The 21,405-nt window shown below is 38.2% G+C and overlaps 1 protein-coding gene across 6 annotated transcripts in view; it reads right to left on the reverse strand.

Moving 5' to 3' along the window:
* Positions 1-2,647: 2,647 nt before the first annotated feature.
* wdfy3 (WD repeat and FYVE domain containing 3) overlaps positions 2,648-21,405 on the reverse strand; it is a 206,293-nt gene continuing 187,535 nt past the window's right edge. For all 6 annotated transcript variants that reach the window (XM_012955308.3, XM_012955305.3, XM_004911065.4 and 3 more), the window contains 9 exons: positions 20,200-20,354; positions 18,345-18,503; positions 14,301-14,480; positions 10,545-10,727; positions 10,310-10,406; positions 9,385-9,714; positions 8,675-8,786; positions 7,657-7,854; positions 2,648-6,821 (listed from right to left, as the gene is read on the reverse strand). In XM_012955308.3, coding sequence (XP_012810762.1) covers positions 6,701-6,821; positions 7,657-7,854; positions 8,675-8,786; positions 9,385-9,714; positions 10,310-10,406; positions 10,545-10,727; positions 14,301-14,480; positions 18,345-18,503; positions 20,200-20,354 — 1,535 coding nt within the window. In that variant the 3' untranslated portion in view covers positions 2,648-6,700. The remainder of the gene's footprint in view (positions 6,822-7,656; positions 7,855-8,674; positions 8,787-9,384; positions 9,715-10,309; positions 10,407-10,544; positions 10,728-14,300; positions 14,481-18,344; positions 18,504-20,199; positions 20,355-21,405) is intronic.

A 21,405-nucleotide genomic window follows, 5' to 3' on the forward strand; every position in this document is an offset into this window, starting at 1 on the left:
TCTTCTTAGTGCCCCCCATTTTCTAAACGTTACTCCTCCTACAGTTTTAGGGGTACAACACCCAAACTCCCCACACTTCTTCTCCCTATAGTGGAGCAGCTTGCTTGTGCTTTTCTAAGCAATCCCACCACCCGTCTTTTTGAGGCGCCGCTCTGAACCCCCCAATTTTTCCATTGACTTTGACAGAGAAGATTTTCAAACTGCTGCCACTCATACAGCTTTGAAGCTGTCACCTATAGACTTTTACATTTAAACTGCTGCCATTCTTTAAATATTAATACTAAGGTCCCCAAAACTTGCAGAGTTTGTCACAGGTAACTGTGCTTCAGAGTTAGAAAAAGTGGGCGGAGCCACCAGACACTCAGATTTTACCTATTGACTTTCAATGGGGAAATTCAACCTGCTGCCATTCTCACAGTATTAACACCAGTGTCACTAGGGACTGCATTTTTAGGTTTCAAAAAGTGGGTGGAGCCACCAACAGTCAATCGGACTTCACATATGGAGTTTTTTTGGTTTAAATTTAAAATGCTGCCTTTCTCACACTATTTATGTCAGGGTTTAAAATGGCCTTCCTTCTGCTATAAATCTTGACTGCCCAGAAATGACATTCCCCTTACTTTATTCTGCAGGAAGAGCCCATCATACTATAGTGACAGAAAAAGGATACATTTCCATTGATTTTAACCTTACTAGTTGATCCAGAAAAAAGCCTTCTGAAGCCTCTCCAATTTGCCTTAGAGGGGGAAAAAAATTCTTCCTGATTTTAAGGGGCTGATTTACGAATCCACGAACGGTTCGAAGGCGTCCGAATGCGTTTTTTTCGTAATGATCGGTATTTTGCGATTTTTTAGTAGCCATTACGACTGGTTCGCAAAATGTCGCGACTTTTTCGTAGCGTTACGACTTGCGCAAATTGTCGCAACTTTTTCATAGCCTTCGCTCCGAGTACGAAAGTTTCGGATTCATTCAAGCTTCAGTATCGTGGCTTTCCTTGGGCCAGGTTGGAGCTGCAGAGTGCCATTGAGTCCTATGGGAGGCTTCCAAAATCATGCTAAGTCTGAAAGTTTTGCCCGCAGTTTACGAGCGCTCAATACAAAAAAGTCGCGACAAGATACGAGCAAATCGTAACGGCTACAAAAAAGTTGCGACAATTTACGAAAAGTCGTAACGGCGACGAAAAAATCGCAAAAAATACGAAAAAGTTGCAAAATGTTCGTTTTCCAATCGGAATTTTTCCCATTCGGATTCAGATTCGTGGGTTAGTAAATCAGCCCCTAAGATATAAATCGGAACAGTCCCTGGATCAACTTGTACTAAGAGCTATCTCCCATAACCCTGTATTTTCTCACTTGCTAAAAAGCCATCCAATCCCATCTTAAAGTTATATAATGTATCAGCCAGCACAACTGATTCAAGGAGAGAATTCCACAACCTCACAGCTCCCACTTTAAAAAACCCTTGCCAAATATTTAGATGGAAGCTCCTTTCTTCCACTCGGAATGAATGCCCTCCCCTCATGCTGGAAAGATATACTTTGAAAATAGAAATTATTATATGGTTCCCTTATACATAGAATTCTGTCCACCATTTTATTGTTATGCACACTTCTAAACATTTTATTAGTGCATTCGATAGCTTTCATTGGAGTAATTTGTATTTGTTCCATTAGATTTATGTTTGGTTCATTTGCTTCTAGATACACCAAATATGCCTGCATTAATGTTTTTGGTGTTCACTGAAATACCCAATAAACAGGTTATAATTTTTTTTAAATAATTCCTAAAGGGATTTGGTTATGATTTTTATTGTACTTTTTATTTCTAAATGACACTGTTTACATAGCAAAGAATTCACCATTGAAAATTGTATTCTTAAACCAACAAATGTATTTTTTTTAGCTGTAATATTGGTGTTTAGGCAGCCATCTCAGTACATTGTGCCTGATTCTGAGCTGTCAGAAAGAGCCAGCGCTACACATTATAATTGTTTTGTCCTGCTCATTGTAACTGGAGGAGTCCCAAGCCAGACTTGGGATTTGTTACTATTCAATGCTATTCTGATATCTATACCATCTACCAGCTGTAGTGTCAGGTAGCTGCTATTTTGCTACCTTCCCATTGTTCTGCTGATCGGCTACTGGGGGGAAAGTGAGGGGGAGTGATAGCACTGCAGTAAAGAAGGACTGAAGTTTATCAAGAGCACAAATCACACAGCTTTGGCACCCTGGGAAATGAAAAATATGGCTAGCCCCATGTGAAATTGAAAGGAAGATTTCCTTGACAGTAAAAATATAATCTGTAAAAATAATCTTTGCAGTTATGTGGAGATGGAGCAACATTTTATTTAGAAAGAATGTGCTCTGAGATTATACCGCTCATTAGGCACGGTGGTCCCCCACCCCCATTGTGAATCCTCTCCCACTGCATACCTGCTCTTCACTGCCACTGTAAACCAGCAGCTGCTGTAAACTCATCTCCCAGTAGGGTAGGCAGTGGGATTGGGGTGGAGGGGCTCACAAGTTTTCTTAGTGTCCCGCTGGCCCAGTCAAATGCTACCATAACATTTAACACCATATCATTAAATGTAGAGTTAAAAAAACAAACAAAAACAAATAAAAGTTTTTAATTTAAAGAAACAGATAACATTTTTGGTGGTAAATAGCAGTTATTTATTTTTAATGGAAAAAAAAAATAAGTTAAGTACCTGACCTATTGTATTTAGTCATGTATTGTAATTGTTACTCTTCTCTTTTTGTATTGGAAACAGATATACATAAACAACCAGATAGTACAGTTTGCACGCAAGATAGTAATTTTTCCAGGCTGTGTACAATTTAACCACCAAAAAACAGACATTGGATTCTGTAATACAATACAAAATGCCACACTCCAATCTTAGCCATTTATTCTCAAACAAATTTCCACTGCTGTATAAATAAATGGCTGCGTATAAGGGTGTACAAGTTAATAACAGGACAAAAAATATACATTGTACTGACACAAAAAGTCAGCTTTGTTAATATTTCATGCAACAAGTAATGAAACTTGCTGAAATTAAAAATACTTCCTAAAAATTTTTTTGCTTCTTTCAACTGCATAAATATTTTTATACAATATTTTCTATGTTTTTATTGAAATCAAATGAGTCTTAAAATAATACAGAACAAAAATAAATTTGGCTGCTACTGCTTTCTTACATGAGAAGGTGCAAAATAATTTGTCTAAAGTGTTCCTCTATAGAATAGATGCCTCTTTTACAAAGATTTTCCTATTTTAAACATGACAATACATTTGCGTACTAGCTACAGATATCTGGAAGAATACAAGGGTGTGTGTACCAATATGCGAGGCAGAACAAGGCATGTGGGCATGAAATTTATAATAGAAGATACACTGGTAAACTGTCCTTAAATGACCTTTAAGTTCAGATAGGCAGAACATAATCTCATATATATATATAAATATTTATATATTTTCTGTACAAGTACATAAAATGCAGCTGTATAATGTTTTGGTTGCATCTGCATTATTAGCAAAAAAAAAATGTATTGAAGAGATGTTTTCTAGGATAAAAAGGACATGATTTATCAGAAACTGTCTGCACTTATGTTTGTCCAGCCAATGGCACTACAGCTTCTATTGTCCTACAGCTGCAAATATGACCAGACCATTGGAGCTTTAGATAAAAACCCTAAGTTATAAGGGTTCTAGCAACCCAATGCAAATATGATTAGTCTCACTCAACTTTAGTAGTTCAGCGGTTAACAAAAGTTAGTATACAGAACATAATGAGGAGCTGCAATCTTGCAGGATACTCCACTTATAAAAATCAACTATTCTCTAATGCATGTCCTGCAGCAAAATTTATCACATGTGGGCAATAATCCTGCTTCCCTAAAAGTTACCCAAGCTAGCACTTCTAAAACATGCAATTGGACAAAGCTTTTCTAGTTCTTTTTTGCAGCTGTTGAAGTCTACAACCGCTGGTTCTCCCAGATAATGTTGGACGAGGGCTCATCCTCCAGCACAGCTTTTAGGATTTTGTGCTCCAGTGCAAAGCAACACAATTTCTATTACTCAAGAAATAATACAAAATCTGTGAACATTTAGTTAAAAACAAGTGAAGAAAAACAGGCTTAGTAATTGTAAAAATATAAAACCCAAAACCCAATAAAAGCCAATTTTTCAAGTCCTTCGTTCCCAAGTAAAATGGAATTCAAACCTGTATCATGGGTCATTTGACTTTTAAGCTCTGAACAATTTGTTGTTCACAGATGATTTTCAATTTTTCTTGTAATTTTTTAGATTCAAATCCATAATGAAGTTGGTGCATTCTTAAAATATACTCTGCTCTCACAATAAACCTAGGCCATAATTTAACATAATATACAAAACTAAGAGCTAACTATTGACATTACAACAAAAACAAACCTAGGAGCATAAAGGCGATCTTACAGCTTAGATTGTTTAGATAAAATATTAATGTATACAAGTAAAAAATAAAACTTTTTAAAGGCTTCTTGCATTCACTGAATGAGAATTTTTATACAAAAAAAAAAAAAAGCATTGTTTACTGAACATTTACATCTGTTAAATGTAAAGAAGCAGTGAAATTGTTACCACAGTTTTCTAATTCACAACAAATACATTTAACAGCACTGAAAACAATCTATGGCATAATTTTTACTTAAGGGTACGGTGTTGTTTTTAATGTAAATGTAGAGTTACAGACATAAGTCCTTTCAGGTTGTGGGCACTTTTATAGATATTTATAGCATTACTTTATATTGGTAAATAATTTCAGCCTATGATTACTTAATTCGTTACAAAAGTCCATTCATAGAAAATAATGAATTTAAAATGGTTTTCTGGTCCAAAACCCAGTGTGAGTAAGTAATCAGGGTTTTCTTTATGATTGTTCAAGCCCAAAGGCTTGAGCAGTAATAAATAGGCCACTAGTATTGGCTTTTGTTCAGATGAAAACTTGATATTTTCTTTTCATTTTACTAATAAAGTCTAAAACCTTAAAGGGGTTGTTCACTTTCAAAACATTGATTTGTCTATAAAAGGAAATGTAATACTGAGCAGACATGCAATGTCCATGCATTAGCAGTTGTATGGTTTCAGGGATAATCCACAATATAATTACCTATTCCCTCTAGTGCCAGTTCAGACCCGTGCTGCCCTGGTAGGGGGTCGCCAACCCCCCGCACACTTCAGAATTCCAGTCTACATAGAGTACAGTGTGGGCAGTGAAAGTCTGTGTGTTCTGCGCATGGTGGTAAGGTTTGTTTCTTTTTTTGGCGTTCTTGTGATCAGATTTGTGAGCACAACTTGTTCTTTCTGCAGCCACTTGTGTTACATGGGTTATTGGGACATATCATACATATTTATGTTTCTACAGTTTAATTTAGGATTAGAGTTGATAGGATTAGAGCCGATAAGTGTTTTGGCAATGAAAAGGCAGTGATGTCATCCTCAATCATGTGACCCTCTCACCCATACTAAATTAAGGTCCTCCCTCTCAGCTTGCTCTGGAGAAGGCAGTCAGTGAAAAAAGTTATTTATGGTACGTAAAATTAAACATGTGGTTTTTGGACTTTTAAATGTACTTTTTTTAAATGAACTTTTTTTAAATGAAGCACTTTTAATAGGGCACAAAGGATGAACAGAGTCATATAGTTAAGTTAAGCAAACAATGGTGAACAACCCCTTAAAGAATGTATATACTGTACTTTATTGCACTAATCAGATATATAAAATGTCTTTAAAAAGGGGGCAATTAAAATAAAAAGAAAACATACAACAAACTGCACAACAACTTTACATAAAGGATAATGACATTTTTTTAGCATACTGCATTGCTTCAATAATTCCTAACATGTTTTTTTGTTTCCCTCGACTGACAGAAGATGGGGAGAAGATCCACTCATTTGGTGACCTAGTTAAACAAGCGGATCACAACGTGTATGGCCACCTTAAGACTTGCACAACTTTTAGATAATTAAAAAAATCACGGGACAACACATATTCCATGGTTATGTTTGATCTGCCAGTTTTTGTTGTTTTGATATTTAGAGTGAAAAGGAATTATACTGTGGTCAGACCAAACAAAAATAATGAATAACTCAGAAAAGTATTTAGTAGTGGTAAATAAAATGTTATTTTGGGATTGAAGAGAATAGTATTACAGAATATTACAGTAAAAATGATGGATATCACTTGATTTATAATTTTATGTAATAGGTAATTAAGAGGATTCCTTGCTAAAAAGACAAAATATTTATAATAAATTGTACACAACTTCTAATTTGCATTCTTCTAAGGAAGTTATGAGTTTGCTGTCATAAAACAATATTGCTAAGACGAGTAGCACTGCAAAAACAGAAAAATAAAAAATGAAATGTTTGGCTGGGCAGACAAAGCAACAAATATTAAATATTGTATGTGTGTGTATATATATATATATATATATCAATGCTCTTCTGGATCCTTTTGAGTGGTCCTTTCATAGCATTAAACCATAGCAATCAGTGTGCAAAATGATCCCTTTTTTTTCTTGCAGTGTTCAGAACACAGTACAAAGATAATGTGTAAACTGGAATTTTTTTTTTCTTTAATGCCTACAAGTTTATAGTCTGTATGTTGGTACAGGTCTAAAATGGTTTCCTTTTGGAAGTAAATAAAAACAAAAACTTCTAGTTCCTTGTTGCCTCTTCTGTGCCACGTTCATGCTGTAAGTTGTAGTAACAGTTCTGACACACGCGCACTGGAGAAGAGATTTTCAGACGCTTGATTTCAGACTGGAATCGACTGCACCTATGTGAGGGATAAAGAGGGAGGACTTTTTGTGAATCTGTGGCATTTGCAAAATTTCTTCTACCACTCTATGTTGCTCTAGGTTGCTTTGCCTGCAATAAGTGGAAGTGTCACCTACAGTACAGGAGCTAGAATTAAGGAGAGAGCTCCCTGTGCCATGTTAAACAGGCACTATCATTTTTAAATGCCCAACATTTTATGCTTCATGTATAGCAAACAAACAGTATCAGCTTTACAAAAAGGGACTTTAATGTTATCAAGACATGTAATCATCTTAGAAAGCACCTTCCCACCACTTTTGCTATGATTTAAAAGTATAAACATAAAAAGGCCTGAAAAAATAGCTGATCCACTGCCTTCTTCTTTGTGAACGTATCTGCCGGGCATGGCATAAACCTGTCACCTTTGTCACAGAATACTGAGTGATACATGAATTCAAGAGATGTTAAAAACCCAGAAAACCATGCTGGAACAAGCTGTGTTGACTGCATTTTATTTAAAAATAAAATGCAGTTTGCAAAATGTGCAGAGCAGCAACTTGCATTGAAAAATAGCTTTAATTTTAAAATGCCCTGGTAATGGAGCAAATCTTCTCCAGTGTATTTCAGAGTAATAAGAAGGTGCAAAGGGCTTGTTTCAATGATAGAGCTTTTACAGCATGGACTTTATGAAAGTGTATACTGCATATGGGTGAATGGTACAACACACTCTTAACTGGATTTTAATACTGGATTTTTAATACTGGATTTTAAGAAAAGTTCTTTACCACCCAGAAAACGAAATTTATTGAATCAAACATTTAACACCAGGTTTGTTTTTATTTAAACGCACTTACTTTTGGCAAAAAAGTTGCCCACAGTTTCTGCAGTGGTGTCGTCTCTCTGTGAGTGAGAAGCGCACAGCACATCCTGAGCAGTTATCCATCCCTTCATCCTTTACCCAGTGGTCTGCTGCAGATCTCCCTGGCTGATCACTTACAGACCAGCTGAACACTCTGCCTCGGCTGTCTCCTACTAATATTCGACTGTGATCCCTGCAGAAATGAACAATGAATGACAAATTGGAAAATATTATAGAATAGCCTAAGCAGAAAGTGTAATATTATTGTAGCAATTAATATGTTACATTATGATGGCACACTGTATAACTTTTTAGTTAAAAAGAAAAGCTTAATAAAAGCCCCCATTCAAGCTGTGCATTTCATAAAGTAAAGTTTCATAAGGGTGCTACAGAGCTTAGATATTAGGCCTTTTGAATAAACTGATTGGTTTTAAATATATGACAGATTCTCCCCTTCTCCCTATAAATGACATGCCGGGTTTATGAACAACACCCTCATTTTCTGTTTTCTGAGGTTAAGCACTCAAAGAGCAGGGGACTGGTGGGCATGTTATTAAAATTAAAATTCCCCTGCAATGGGTGAATAGCAAATCCTCCATGAATGGTTTAGCCAAATCAATCAAACCCTGAATTTTCATAGGCAAATTAGCAAAATCCCCCTGAAAATGTTGTGTCGGAGCACCTTCTGTTGTCACGTGGTCTAAAGACATGTAATTATAACTGTTTAGAAATGGCGTGGTCCCAGTGGTTTATTTGCTCCTTAATATGTCATTACTTGTTATCAAATGCAGAGTAATGTATGACATACTTTATAAGCAACTGATATGATTATCTGAACCAAGAACAGTTCTCCATTCAATTCTATGGTGTCCTAGAAATAAAATCGGTTTGCGTAACCAGATCACATCTGAAAACTGACACAGTGGGCAGCTTGCTTTGCTTTTTGACTTGCAAAATAAAAAAAATCTACAATGGTTATGGTTTTGTATCCAAACGTTGTAACTACCACTTACTTAGAAATGCCAAGAGCAGTGACTTCTGCAGGATGAGCATTGTCTTTTCGATCAAAGGCTGTGTGCATTGTTAGTTTGCTCCTGAACACCAGCTGTCGTTCCCACCTGTAACCTAAATAATGGGATAATAACATATATGATAATGATAATTTAAATGATTTTAAATGATAATTTCTAAAAAATTTGTTATGTAAAATGTATTTCAATGAAAAAAAAAATTGTTATAGGGTATCGCCTTTTGTAAAGTCCGATCAAAGTGGTAGAGGAAGTACCTACCAAAATACATGAATAATAAACATGTATAATTAAGTCTGCATTTACCATCTGGGCTATCCCTTTGGAGAAGGGGATCAGTAACTCCCTCGTTCACCATGTAAACGTAAAGATTGTCAGTAGGTAAAAAAAAACTTTGGTAAGGCCAGAGTGACTTTAAGCACTATTGCATTGCACATGCCTGGTCCCTTCTAGGTATGGTAATGGTTTCTGCAGAATAAATATATTGTTCTAGGTGGCACTAATGTGGCAAATCTATTGGAAGTAAAATGCCAAAAAGACTTTCCTTCCCCTTTAAGAAGCTGCACATGTGCCTGGAACAGTACCAAAGGGCTGGACACTTTCTTTTCTGTTTTCTAGACTACTAAAAAAAGTCTATGCAGGTTTATTCTGTCAGTACATCCACAATAAATAATCAGTCAGATGATTCTATTTACCAGTTTTTAGCTTGTTGTAATGCCGTACATCAGTCTGGCTTGCCTGTCCGCCACTCTGAATCTGTGGTAACTGAACTTTACTCTGATTCTCTGAATAGTTTACAAAGATGAATCCATCCTTTTCATCCAAGCTCAGCTGATCTGACCATCGCCTGGAGTCATCAGAGCCGCTGTCTCCTGACCAAGCTGTTAAACCAGCTCTGGCAGAAGATGCTCTTGGGCGGTGACTGTCGTTACCCTGAGGTTGACTCTCTTTTGTTTTTATATCTTGACTCACACTTTGATCTTCAGCATCAGAGTCGCTGCTTTCATCATCTTGGGCTTCCTGGCCTGGGAGTATTAAAACCAATGATAAGGTGTTAAAGGAACAATATTATCTCAAATTATTTTGCATAATACAGCAATCCAGCCCTTCCTTATCTAGTAGGAAAAAAAAAAGTAAATGTTGGGAGTGGGTGGTGCTAGGAAGACCACCTCATGGCAGTGTGGGGCACAAAATTGCCCCTAATTACAAATGCACCTGATAACTGCAAATGAGTGTCTACAAATTAATTTGTTTATATGTAAAATGTTTTTTTTTATTGATTTACACGTGTACAAAATAGGCTGGAGTCCGCAGTTATGTAGCATTCAGAGCAGCCAATATACAACATTTAAACAAACTTTAAAAAGAGATGAAAGAAAATGAAAAGAAATGAAAGAAAGCTTTCATGGCATGTCAGGGAGTTGCTGTAGTAGTGTGGTGCTTTTTTTCTATTTAATCTTTTCTAATAGCTATTTAGTATAATTAGTTATGACATCATTTATGTACTTAAAAAAAGACAAAAAAACCCCCATCTTTTTTATAAACACACATATAGAAGCACAGCTAATATTTAAGTAGTTTGGAATTTATTTAACGTAAGGTGATTGTAAAAATAATTACCTAAATGTTCATCTTGGCAGTCGTCGGGCATCTCCATAGTATCTGCAGGTTCTGGAGCTGGTGTCTCTGGTACTTGTAGAAACTCCATTCTCCAGAACTAAAGGAAAAACATGCTAGATGAATTTGAAAGACCTTGAAGCATGAAAGACTAATATTCAAAGAACCTGTACAGGTTTTATGCAATTAAATTTAAGAACACTACAATTAGTTCTGGTAAGAATTCAAGTTTACTTACACGGACAACGCCATCTGAATGGCCTGTGACAATAACATTTTGTGTATCCCACTCGTTCATCTCAGATACGCAGCAACACAAGATCTGTTGGCTTCTTCCAATGAAAGTATTCACACTGACAATAGGATTGCCATTAATGCTCCAAACATGGATGTATGTGCCTGCACAGGACACTATATCACCCTGTAAAAAGCACAGGTTACAAGTTTACTGCTTTGTTGTGCCAGTACCTCTAATCCAGCTCACTAGACTAGAGCTGCATTGTTTCCTTAAATAAGTTGCACTTCTGTCCACTCCTGTAACCACATTACAAATGTTGCAGCATACCTTTTGCTTCTTTTGAGTTCCCATCCAAACTTATATATATATACTGTATATATATATAAAATTACAGCTGCTACAAAATATTGGATCTTCCATGAATATATGAAAAGGTGAGCCCTAGCTACTGTTTACCAGAGAAAACAGAATTAGAAATTCTCCACAATTACTCTTGCTAATTTTAATTTAATTCACCTATGCTAAGGTCTTATTCCTGGTATGAGTAAGCGTTTTAAAGTTTGAGGAGACCCTAAAAAAACTGTTTGACTTCTGGCAAGAGGGCCCTTTGCTTGTGGAAAAGAGCTGAGAGTGCAAAGACCTGAAATGTTAGTGCTGAGGTACTCAGATCCTTCCTGTAGGAAATCCAGGATATGAGTGGATATGCAGGAACGCCAATATCTGCCGTGTCGATGAACAGCTCCAGTCGATGAACAGTTTCCACTATGATGCCAAAGTAGACTTTTTTTCTCGCTGCTAGTAGTGTATGGACTACCTAGTCAGAGAATCCTTCTCTTTTCCACAAGCTGGATTCAACAGCTGTGCTGTCAAATTCAGTCAGTGTACGTGGTCTGGACCTTGCAAAAGAAGATCTGGAATTAATGGATGAGGTGACGGTTGTGACTCTGACAACTGGATCAGGTCTGCAAACCACATTCTGCGTGGCCACCACCAAAATATGTAACTGTGGTGCTGTTGTTTGATTGGATCCTTATGTTCAAGTGTGTTGATGTGCTGTTTGCTGTTTGAGTTCCTGTTGAGTCCATGTGTCTTGGCATACCTGTGGCGGACATGTCAGCCCCCCCAGCTCACATGACTGGGATCTATTGTGACTACCTTTTGGACAGGGTGGTCGCAAATTCTGCCCCATGTGAGATCGGGAAGACCATGTGGTATTTTGTATTCTAGTAGGTGAAAGTTTCTCTCTCACTGAATTGGTTGTCAATGCAATTTTGTGAAGGGAACTGCTTCTATACTGGCCGCCATGTGGCTTAGAAGTCATAGAATATTGTGCGCCGAGGACTGAGGTTGAGCGATGATGTTACGAGCAGTCTGTTGCAGGGTAACATTTTAGAAGGGAAGAATAACTCGTCTATTGAATCGATCTGCATACAAACTCAAGGGACTGGGTTGGTGTTAGCAGGCTCTTTTTGTGACTGGTAAGTCAGCCATGGCAATGGAGCATCAGCAGGTACTCTTTTGTGTGAGACATGGTCTCTTCTTTTGAGTCTGCCAGGACTATGAGGTTGTCAAGGTATTTTGCAGAATTGAATTGTAGGGATCCATAGGGTTAACTAGTCCCTATGGCTTTAAACCCTGCAGCTTCCTGGTTTTGTGCTGTTACTGGGCAAAGACCCATGTATCAGTTTTGAGTTCATATGTGTGATTATTGGGTAACAGGGAGACCACTCCCCTGGGACACAGATATAGTGTTTAGCAGGGGGGTGGGTCTGTCTCTTTGGCTGCCTGTGTTCCGAGAGAGGGGAGCATTGAGCCTGGAGGTAGAAGACTAGGCCTCCAGTAAAGCCATGTGCCCCAGAGTGTTGTCAGTCACGCTGGTGAAGTCGGGGACAGGGACCCCGTGAATGAGGACCAGTTAGATAGCAAGTTTTGTGGAGCACTTTCTAGGAAAGTGAGATAGTGAGGGAAGAGAGCACGAGCAGTTTGGCTCAGAGGAAAGTAGCTGTGGGAGTACCCTTCCAGACAGGCACTGTTGCCTTAGTGTAGGGCCACGGTTTAGACCTAGGAGGCAGGTAGTTTGAACCCTGATCCAAAGTTGCCGTAGGGCCTGAGGAGTGTGGTATCCAGCTGACTGTTCCACAGAGTGAGCAACTGAACCGGTGGCACTGATCCTGCCCAGGCTCAAGGGGAGTTGGGAGGAGCGGGTGTGCACCCTCTCTGTGCTGTCCTCAGAGAAACTGCTATGCTAACTGATGTGTGAGTATATTGCATAACCCTGCAAGTTGCTTGTTGCTGAAAATAAACCAGTTCTACTGTTAAACTGCAAGAACCTTCTGGCGCCCATTTGTTATTCTGCACTGCACACAGCTACAGTGGGTTGTAGTTGCACTACACCATAGCTCTGTTTGGTTACTTCCACAAGCCAACAGCACGGCTAGATAGGCCTTGAGCATGGGGTACACGTGACTCAGTCCTTCAGGATGGGCCTTCGCTAGAAAGGAAGGGTTACAGAATGCAGTAGTCGTGGCTTAATATGTTCAATACCCACGTGTCTGGAATTTTGCCAAACTTGCAAAAATTGTCTTAACCTCCCTCCTACCGGAGACAGAGTTGGTGTATGAGTGCAAGGCTCAGGAACCCTGTTCTTTGGCTAATGTATGTTTGTGGGTTGGTTTAGGTTGGATTTGCCAAGTTGATTTGAAACTCCTTTTGGGCTGTGCTTGAAGTTGGGTTCTAGGGCCTCTCTGTTGTCAGCTTCTTAAACGTGTTACCTAACACCTTATCTGCTTTAGACATTGTAACCTGCTCTTCCTTAATCAATGTGGAGAATATACCTTTAAGGAAATTTGTAACCTTTTTAATGCTCTTCAGAGGATCTTCCCCCGATATGCCCACCTACGGGTTGGGCGATATTGGGCTAATTCGATCAGTTGGCCCTAGAGCCAAATGATCAAATTAATGGCAGACATAGGCGCCGTCAGTTTGGAGACGGCATCATACAGCAGTCCCTGATCCAACGGAAAAATTAAACCTGCCCGATTTCAAGCCAGATGTAGTTCAGGGAGCAGTGCCCTGCTCAGCCTGGATGACATAGGCTTCTCAGGGTGTAATAGGAAAGGGAGCACTCACAGAGGGGCTCTACCTGTCACACATAGTTTCCTATGCACTAGATGGAACACAAAGAAGGGCACACCATAGTTAGTAACAAGGATGAGCAAGTTATCCAGGAGTATGCGGCTGGGAGCACACTCAGAGGGGCTCTACCTGATGGAGTAAGCTCTCCAATAAACTGCAGGTGGAAGCACACTGCAGAGGGGCTCTACCATGGTGTCGTCTGCATAATCAGCTCAACTGGTAAGTTATAAGTGATAAGTTCCTTGAAAAATAAAAATTATCTAAGAGAGAGGAGAAGGTGGAACCACAAGCAAGGGATTGTCCTGCCTGCAGAGAGGAACAACTTTAAACCCAGTCATACTGCACTGACAGGTAGGGCTGACTGCGAAAATATGGATACAAGTTTTAAAAGTATTTATATTATACGTTCTACAGGGGCAGGGACCTCCATCCTCTTGGAAGCCTCCTTGATTCTTAACTTATTGTAACAGTATTTGTATTCATCGTTATACTTTGTATTTATCTATTATTTTAATAACCCCCTGCTGTATTAATCTACTGTTCTACTGTATAGCGCTTTATAAATAAAGATATACATACATACAAGTAATAATAAACATTTAAAAGTTACAGTTAACTTACAGTTAACTCATTGATACAGAGGGCTGACACAGGAGCTCTGTGGCCTCTTAGCTGTGTTACAAATGCAAGCTTGTTCAGGTCCCAGATGATGCAGGTGCGGTCTCGAGATCCACTTACAACAATGTGATAGGCTAACGATGCAGTTAAGCAGGTCACGGTGTCCGTATGGCCAATTAAAGCCTACAGGCAAAAAGTTAGTGATACTCGATTAGATATATCAACTATGTCATTTAACTGCATACAAGCTATAGCACACATCGGATGCAAGAACACTCAAAATATTCAATATCGGAATGTCATCAAAATTACTTATACATCCAATTCAGTAGGCACAATAAATATCAATAAATATAAGATATTTCTGATGATACACTTAACGTGCTACATTAAAGAAGATATCAACACAAAAAATTAATTGATGTCAATTTAATCAGGGTGCAATTTAAAACGACAGGGTCCGCTGACACTCTGGGCCTTCTTAAAAGAGAGCTGCTGAGCCATGCCTCCTGTAAGTAGTCTAAAACTGCAAATATCAAGAAAACCACTTAAAACCAATTAATGCAAACTGCAAAAGTGCTCTAAGGGCCATTTTGAATTTAAAGAACCCCTTTAAAGAAGATATTTTATATAAAGTTCACATTCAGTTATAATATTCATCCTCCCTCAAAATGTGAAATGATGCAGAAGAAAGATGTTTTGAAAGCATTTTACCTCATAAAATGTTCATTATATAGGAGCTGCATACACAACCTCACAAGTCTGAATCCAGAGCCAAATGAAACATGGGAGTGTCGCTTCATTCTCCCACTGAAAGTGGTCACAGCACTGACTTACAGGCTTTACTCAGCAGCAGCAGGGAAAACCCCTCCCAGTTTCCTCCCTCTGTGTGTTTCTCTGCTTGTGCTGCTGATGGGGGGGGGGGGGGGGGGGGGGGGAAACGGACTGCCTGTGACACTGCTAAGCCCCGCCCACCCTATGAATATTCACTTTAAGTAGGTGAGGTTGTGTCATTGAACTCTATCAGGGCCGACGGCCCCAGCCACATATTGAAGAGTCTAAACCGGAAGCTTGCAAAAGGTCTGGGTAGAGCACAATTTTCAAGCAGTTATGGACATATTTGAACCCAAAGGTATTAAAATAAAAGCCCTTCCTTCTATTTTACATTATTTGACATGGTTTAGTGCATTGTAAAAATGTATGGTATATATCCCCTTTACCAGCTCCAGCAGTTTATACAGTGGAGGAAATAATTATTTGACCCCTCACTGATTTTGTAAGTTTGTCCAATGACAAAGAAATGAAAAGTCTCAGAACAGTATCATTTCAATGGTAGGTTTATTTTAACAGTGGCAGATAGCACATCAAAAGGAAAATCGAAAAAATAACTTTAAATAAAAGATAGCAACTGATTTGCATTTCATTGAGTGAAATAAGTTTTTGAACCCCTACCAACCATTAAGAGTTCTGGCTCCCACAGAGTGGTTAGACACTTCTACTCAATTAGTCAACCTCATTAAGGACACCTGTCTTAACTAGTCACCTGTATAAAAGACACCTGTCCACAGAATCAATCAATCAAGCAGACTCCAAACTCTCCAACATGGGAAAGACCAAAGAGCTGTCCAAGGATGTCAGAGACAAAATTGTAGACCTGCACAAGGCTGGAATGGGCTACAAAACCATTAGCAAGAAGCTGGGAGAGAAGGTGACAACTGTTGGTGCGATTGTTCGAAAATGGAAGGAGCACAAAATGACCATCAATCGACCTCGCTCTGGGGCTCCACGCAAGATCTCACCTCGTGGGGTGTCAATGATTCTGAGAAAGGTGAAAGAGCATCCTAGAACTACACGGGAGGAGTTAGTTAATGACCTCAAATTAGCAGGGACCACAGTCACCAAGAAAACCATTGGAAACACATTACACCGCAATGGATTAAAATCCTGCAGGCCTTGCAAGGTCCCCCTGCTCAAGAAGGCACATGTGCAGGCCCGTCTGAAGTTTGCCAATGAACACCTGAATGATTCTGTGAGTGACTGGGAGAAGGTGCTGTGGTCTGATGAGACCAAAATAGAGCTCTTTGGCATTAACTCAACTCGCTGTGTTTGGAGGAAGAAAAATGCTGCCTATGACCCCCAAAACACCATCCCCACCGTCAAGCATGGGGGTGGAAACATTTTGCTTTGGGGGTGTTTTTCTGCTAAGGGCACAGGACAACTTATTCGCATTAACGGGAAAATGGACGGAGCCATGTATCGTGAAATCCTGAACGACAACCTCCTTCCCTCTGCCAGGAAACTGAAAATGGGTCGTGGATGGGTGTTCCAGCACGACAATGACCCAAAGCATACAGCAAAGGCAACAAAGGAGTGGCTCAAGAAGAAGCACATTAAGGTCATGGAGTGGCCTAGTCAGTCTCCGGACCTTAATCCAATAGAAAACCTATGGAGGGAGCTCAAGCTCAGAGTTGCACAGAGACAGCCTCGAAACCTTAGGGATTTAGAGATGATCTGCAAAGAGGAGTGGGACCAACATTCCTCCTAAAATGTGCGCAAACTTGGTCATCAATTACAAGAAACGTTTGACCTCTGTGCTTGCAAACAAGGGTTTTTCCACTAAGTATTAAGTCTTTTTTTGTTAGAGGGTTCAAAAACTTATTTCACTCAATGAAATGCAAATCAGTTGCTATCTTTTATTTAAAGTAATTTTTTCGATTTTCCTTTTGATGTGCTATCTGCCACTGTTAAAATAAACCTACCATTGAAATGATACTGTTCTGAGACTTTTCATTTCTTTGTCATTGGACAAACTTACAAAATCAGTGAGGGGTCAAATAATTATTTCCTCCACTGTATATGCTATACCTCGTAACCTCCAACCAGTGCCCAGTAGTGAATGCAGAAAGTTCATGCGAAAAGATGAGGGGGGTGGGTCACATGTCTAACATTCTTCATTCATTTCAGCTACTGCACTTTGTAACAACTCAGCCTATGTTATAACCCTTTACTTTATACTTTATATGTAGTCACCTCAAACAGCAAAAGATACTATGATACCAAAGATGTTTCACATTGATATCTGCAGTGTTGCCGTACATTTGCCCCCTGTTGTTTTCATACTGCAATTACAAATACAGTGGATATAAAAAGTGTACACACCCCTGGTAAAATGTCAAAAACTTTTCCCACCTTTAATGTGACCTATAAACTGTACTGCTCAATTGAAAAACAAACTGAAATATTTTAGGTGGAGGTAAGAAAACCATTAAACTATAATAATGTGGTTGCATAAGTGTGCACACCCTTAAACTAATACTTTGTTTAAGCACCTTTTGATTTTATTACAGCACAGTCTCTTTGGGTATGAGTCTATCAGCATGGCACATTTTGACTTCTTTGCAGAAACACTCCAAATCTGTCAGATTGTGAGGGCATCTCCTGTGCACAGCCCTCTTCAGAGCACCCAACAGATTTTCAATCAGATTCAGGTCTGGGCTCTGGCTGGGCCATTTCAAAACTTGAATCTTCTTCCGGTGAAGCCATTCCTTTGTTGATTTGGATGTATGCTTTGTCGTTGTCATGCTGAAAGATGAAGTTCCTCCTCATGTTCAGCTTTCTAGCAAAAGCCTGAAGGTTTTGTGCCAATATTGACTGGTATTTGGAACTGTTCATAATTCCCTCTATCTTAACTAAGGCCCCAGTTCCAGCTGAAGAAAAACAGCCACAAAGCATGATGCTGCCACCACCATGCTTCACTGTGGGCATGGTGTTCTTTTGGTGATCTGCAGTATTGTTTTTGCGCCAAACATATTTTTTGGAAATATGGCCAAAAAGTTCAACCTTGGTTTCATCAGAGCAGAACACCTTTTCCCACATGCTTTTGGGAGACTTCAGATGTGTTTTTGCAAAATGTAGCCTGGCTTGGATGTTTTTCTTCGTAAGAAAAGGCTTTTATCTTGCCACTCTACCCCATAGCCCAGACATATGACTTTTTATATCCACTGTACAATTACTTTAAACATCAGTGACATTAACATGCATTTTTACCTGTTTCAGATTAAGGGACTTTGCCTTTTCTTTTGAAGTCCCTGCTTCCCATACACAGATTACAGTGCTGGTCCCACCTGTGATAACCATTTTGGGATTTGGACATATGGTACACAAAATCTGTCCCCATTCAGACAGACATTCATATACAACTACAGCCTGCAAAGGAATGAAGTATTGGTTATACAAATAAAGATAAACTGCACATTTTAAATATACATGTTGAATGTATTTATACATTCAGCTTCAAATATTGCTGTACAGGTATAAGACCTGTTATCCAGAAGGCTCAGGGCCTGGGATTTGGATCTTCATAACATGTCTATTGAAAAATAATTTAAACAATAATTAAACCTAATAGGATTGTTTGCCTTCAATATTACATCTTAGTTGGGACCAAATACAAGGTACAGTTTTATTATTACAGAGAAAAGGAAATCATTTTTAAAAATTAGACTTATTTTCTAATAATGGAGTCTATGGGAGATGGCCTTTCCATAATTTGAAACTCCTTGGATAATAGGTATCCGGATAATGGATCCAATACCGCAACCAGAATGATGCTGTATATATTCCTTTTTTGTATTAGTGTAGACCAAACTTTCTCAAGCGCATGATGTTGCACCTGACTTTAAACAGGCTGGTCAACTTGCCTTCATATTTAGCTTTAAAGATATCTTCCTCTTTTGCCAAATTTACAGCTTTCAGAGGTACTTACACATGCAGTCAAAAATATACTGCTCTTTAAAGGGATTCAGTCATGATTTTTATGGTGTACTTTTTATTTTTAAATTACACTGTTTATATAGCAGATAATTCACTCTACCATTTAAACCACCACTCCAACTTGCAATACAGCAGTAAAGAGTGACTGAAGTTGTTTAGAGCACAAATCACATGGCTGTGGTACCCTGGGAAATGAAGAATATGGCTGGCCCCATGTGAAATTTGAAAATTAAAATATAAAAATAATCTGTTTGGCCTTTAAAAAAAAAATTGATTTCTATTGAAGCCACTAAGCAAAAAAATTCTGGAAAATTTACTGAACTTTACTGTATGGGCTTTCCTGGTTTGTTTTGTTACTTGTGCTGTAACAAACCTAAGTTGAGCAAAACAAATCATACCTGCCTTATGCAGGTTCAGTATTTTGTGGGCTCACACTGACACACAACAGCATATTTTGTAGCAAAATGATGATTTGATATAGCATGGAATACAGTTTTCAATCTGCACATCATTCATGCATTTGCATACTGTTACATTAAAGGGATAGTAACTTTTTCTATACTTTTTGTCCAAACACAGTAAAAAAATTCTTAAATGTTGCTTAACGATGTGCTAAAACATTAGAAAGAATATATTATCCCTAACAGGCAAAGAGAATAGAAAAGTCAAATAGGAAGGTTAAAAAAAACAAAAAAAACAACAACATTCCTTTACTTCATATTTGCATTTCTACTAGCTGCCATACTGCTTTCATTGGCTGTGAACACTTCACAGCTTCAAATCATTTTTTGTATTTTCATAAAAAAAACAAATGGACAAGTGCTGTCGGCTGTTTATTAGCAACTGGCATACTTTTTTTTCCTAACAAACTTATTTTCCACAAAAAGTAACAGAACCACTAAGTGGGTCAATAACAATAACACATATGATTACCATGATAAAAAAAAAAGGGGGGAGAAAATCACAAAATAGCCTTTGAGCATTGTCTACCAATGAAAAAAAGATGACTTGGTCCTAACCATACACTTTTTACATAATCAGTAAAATATGCCAATATGTTTGTCACTCTTTAAGTGCTGCATGCACAGTCAATTTACTAAAACAAAGCAGCAATAGGAAAATTACACACCTTATCAGATTCATAGGTTCCCAGCCTGCAGCTGAGATCTGCATAGCCCCAAGCAAAAGTCTTGTTCCAAGCGGGTGGAATAAGGACCTTGTTTTGTTCGACAGCCAAAATACCTTTGTCAGTACAAACAATTTGCCCCACAGGCTCCTTCAGTTCTTAAAATAAATGTTAAAAAGCAAGGGTCAGCAGAAGACATTTTAGTTTTATTACAGATTTTACAAATGGTACAAGACAAGCCTTTATACTATCATGGTAGGCTGATTACAATAAATTAATGATTTCTGGTGACATATGAAACTATAAAGTAGGCTTGTGACATGTTTAGGCCAAAAATGAAACAATGATATTTACCAATTTACCAGTAGTAACAGGCTTTAATTAAAAAAAAAATAGAAAACAATAGAAAGACACTATGGATAGCTGTTTTACTGACAGTAAACACTAAACTAAATACTAAACAATAGGACTTTGATAGTGCCCAGACCTGTAATCTCTCATTGAAGTTGACTATTTTGACCAATTGGCCAACTTCATGAAAAGACTGCTCTTCAGGAAAACTGTTAGACTTCACCACCTAAAGGAAGCTATTAAGTGTTTTATTCACACAGCATTGTGTATTGTTTAGGACTGTTTGTTTGTAGCCATTTTGTTTAGTAAAGTAGTACATGTGTTATAAACCATAGTATGTGAGTGTTTTATCTCCTTGACATATTACGGCAATTTTTGAACTTAATAGTACCATAACACTAAAATCTTAGACCTAGTCAAATTTTATCATAGAATCTGAGGCTATATTGTGATTAAAGAAAGGCAGCCAGCAATCAAGATGTATGAGTTTTTTGGCTATAAAAACCTATACTACTGCAAACTAAACTGCAAGGGGCTATAGATGTATAGCAATCAAATCAAAGTACAGATATAGGACCCATTATCCAGAATGCTCGGGACCAAGGGTATTCCGGATAAGGGGTTTTTCTGTAATTTGGATCTCCATACGTTAAGTCTACTAAAAAAACAATAAAACCCAATAGGACTGATTTGCATCCAATAAGGATTAATCTTAGTTTGGATCAAATACAATGTTCTGTTTTATTACTACAGAGAAAAAGGAAATACATTTTAAAAATCTGAATTATTTGATTAAAATGGAGTCTATGGGAGACGGGCTTTCTGTAATGGGTTTCCAGATAACGGATCGCATACCTG

This window comes from Xenopus tropicalis, chromosome 1, assembly GCF_000004195.4.
Source record: "Xenopus tropicalis strain Nigerian chromosome 1, UCB_Xtro_10.0, whole genome shotgun sequence".
Lineage (NCBI taxonomy): Eukaryota > Metazoa > Chordata > Amphibia > Anura > Pipidae > Xenopus > Xenopus tropicalis.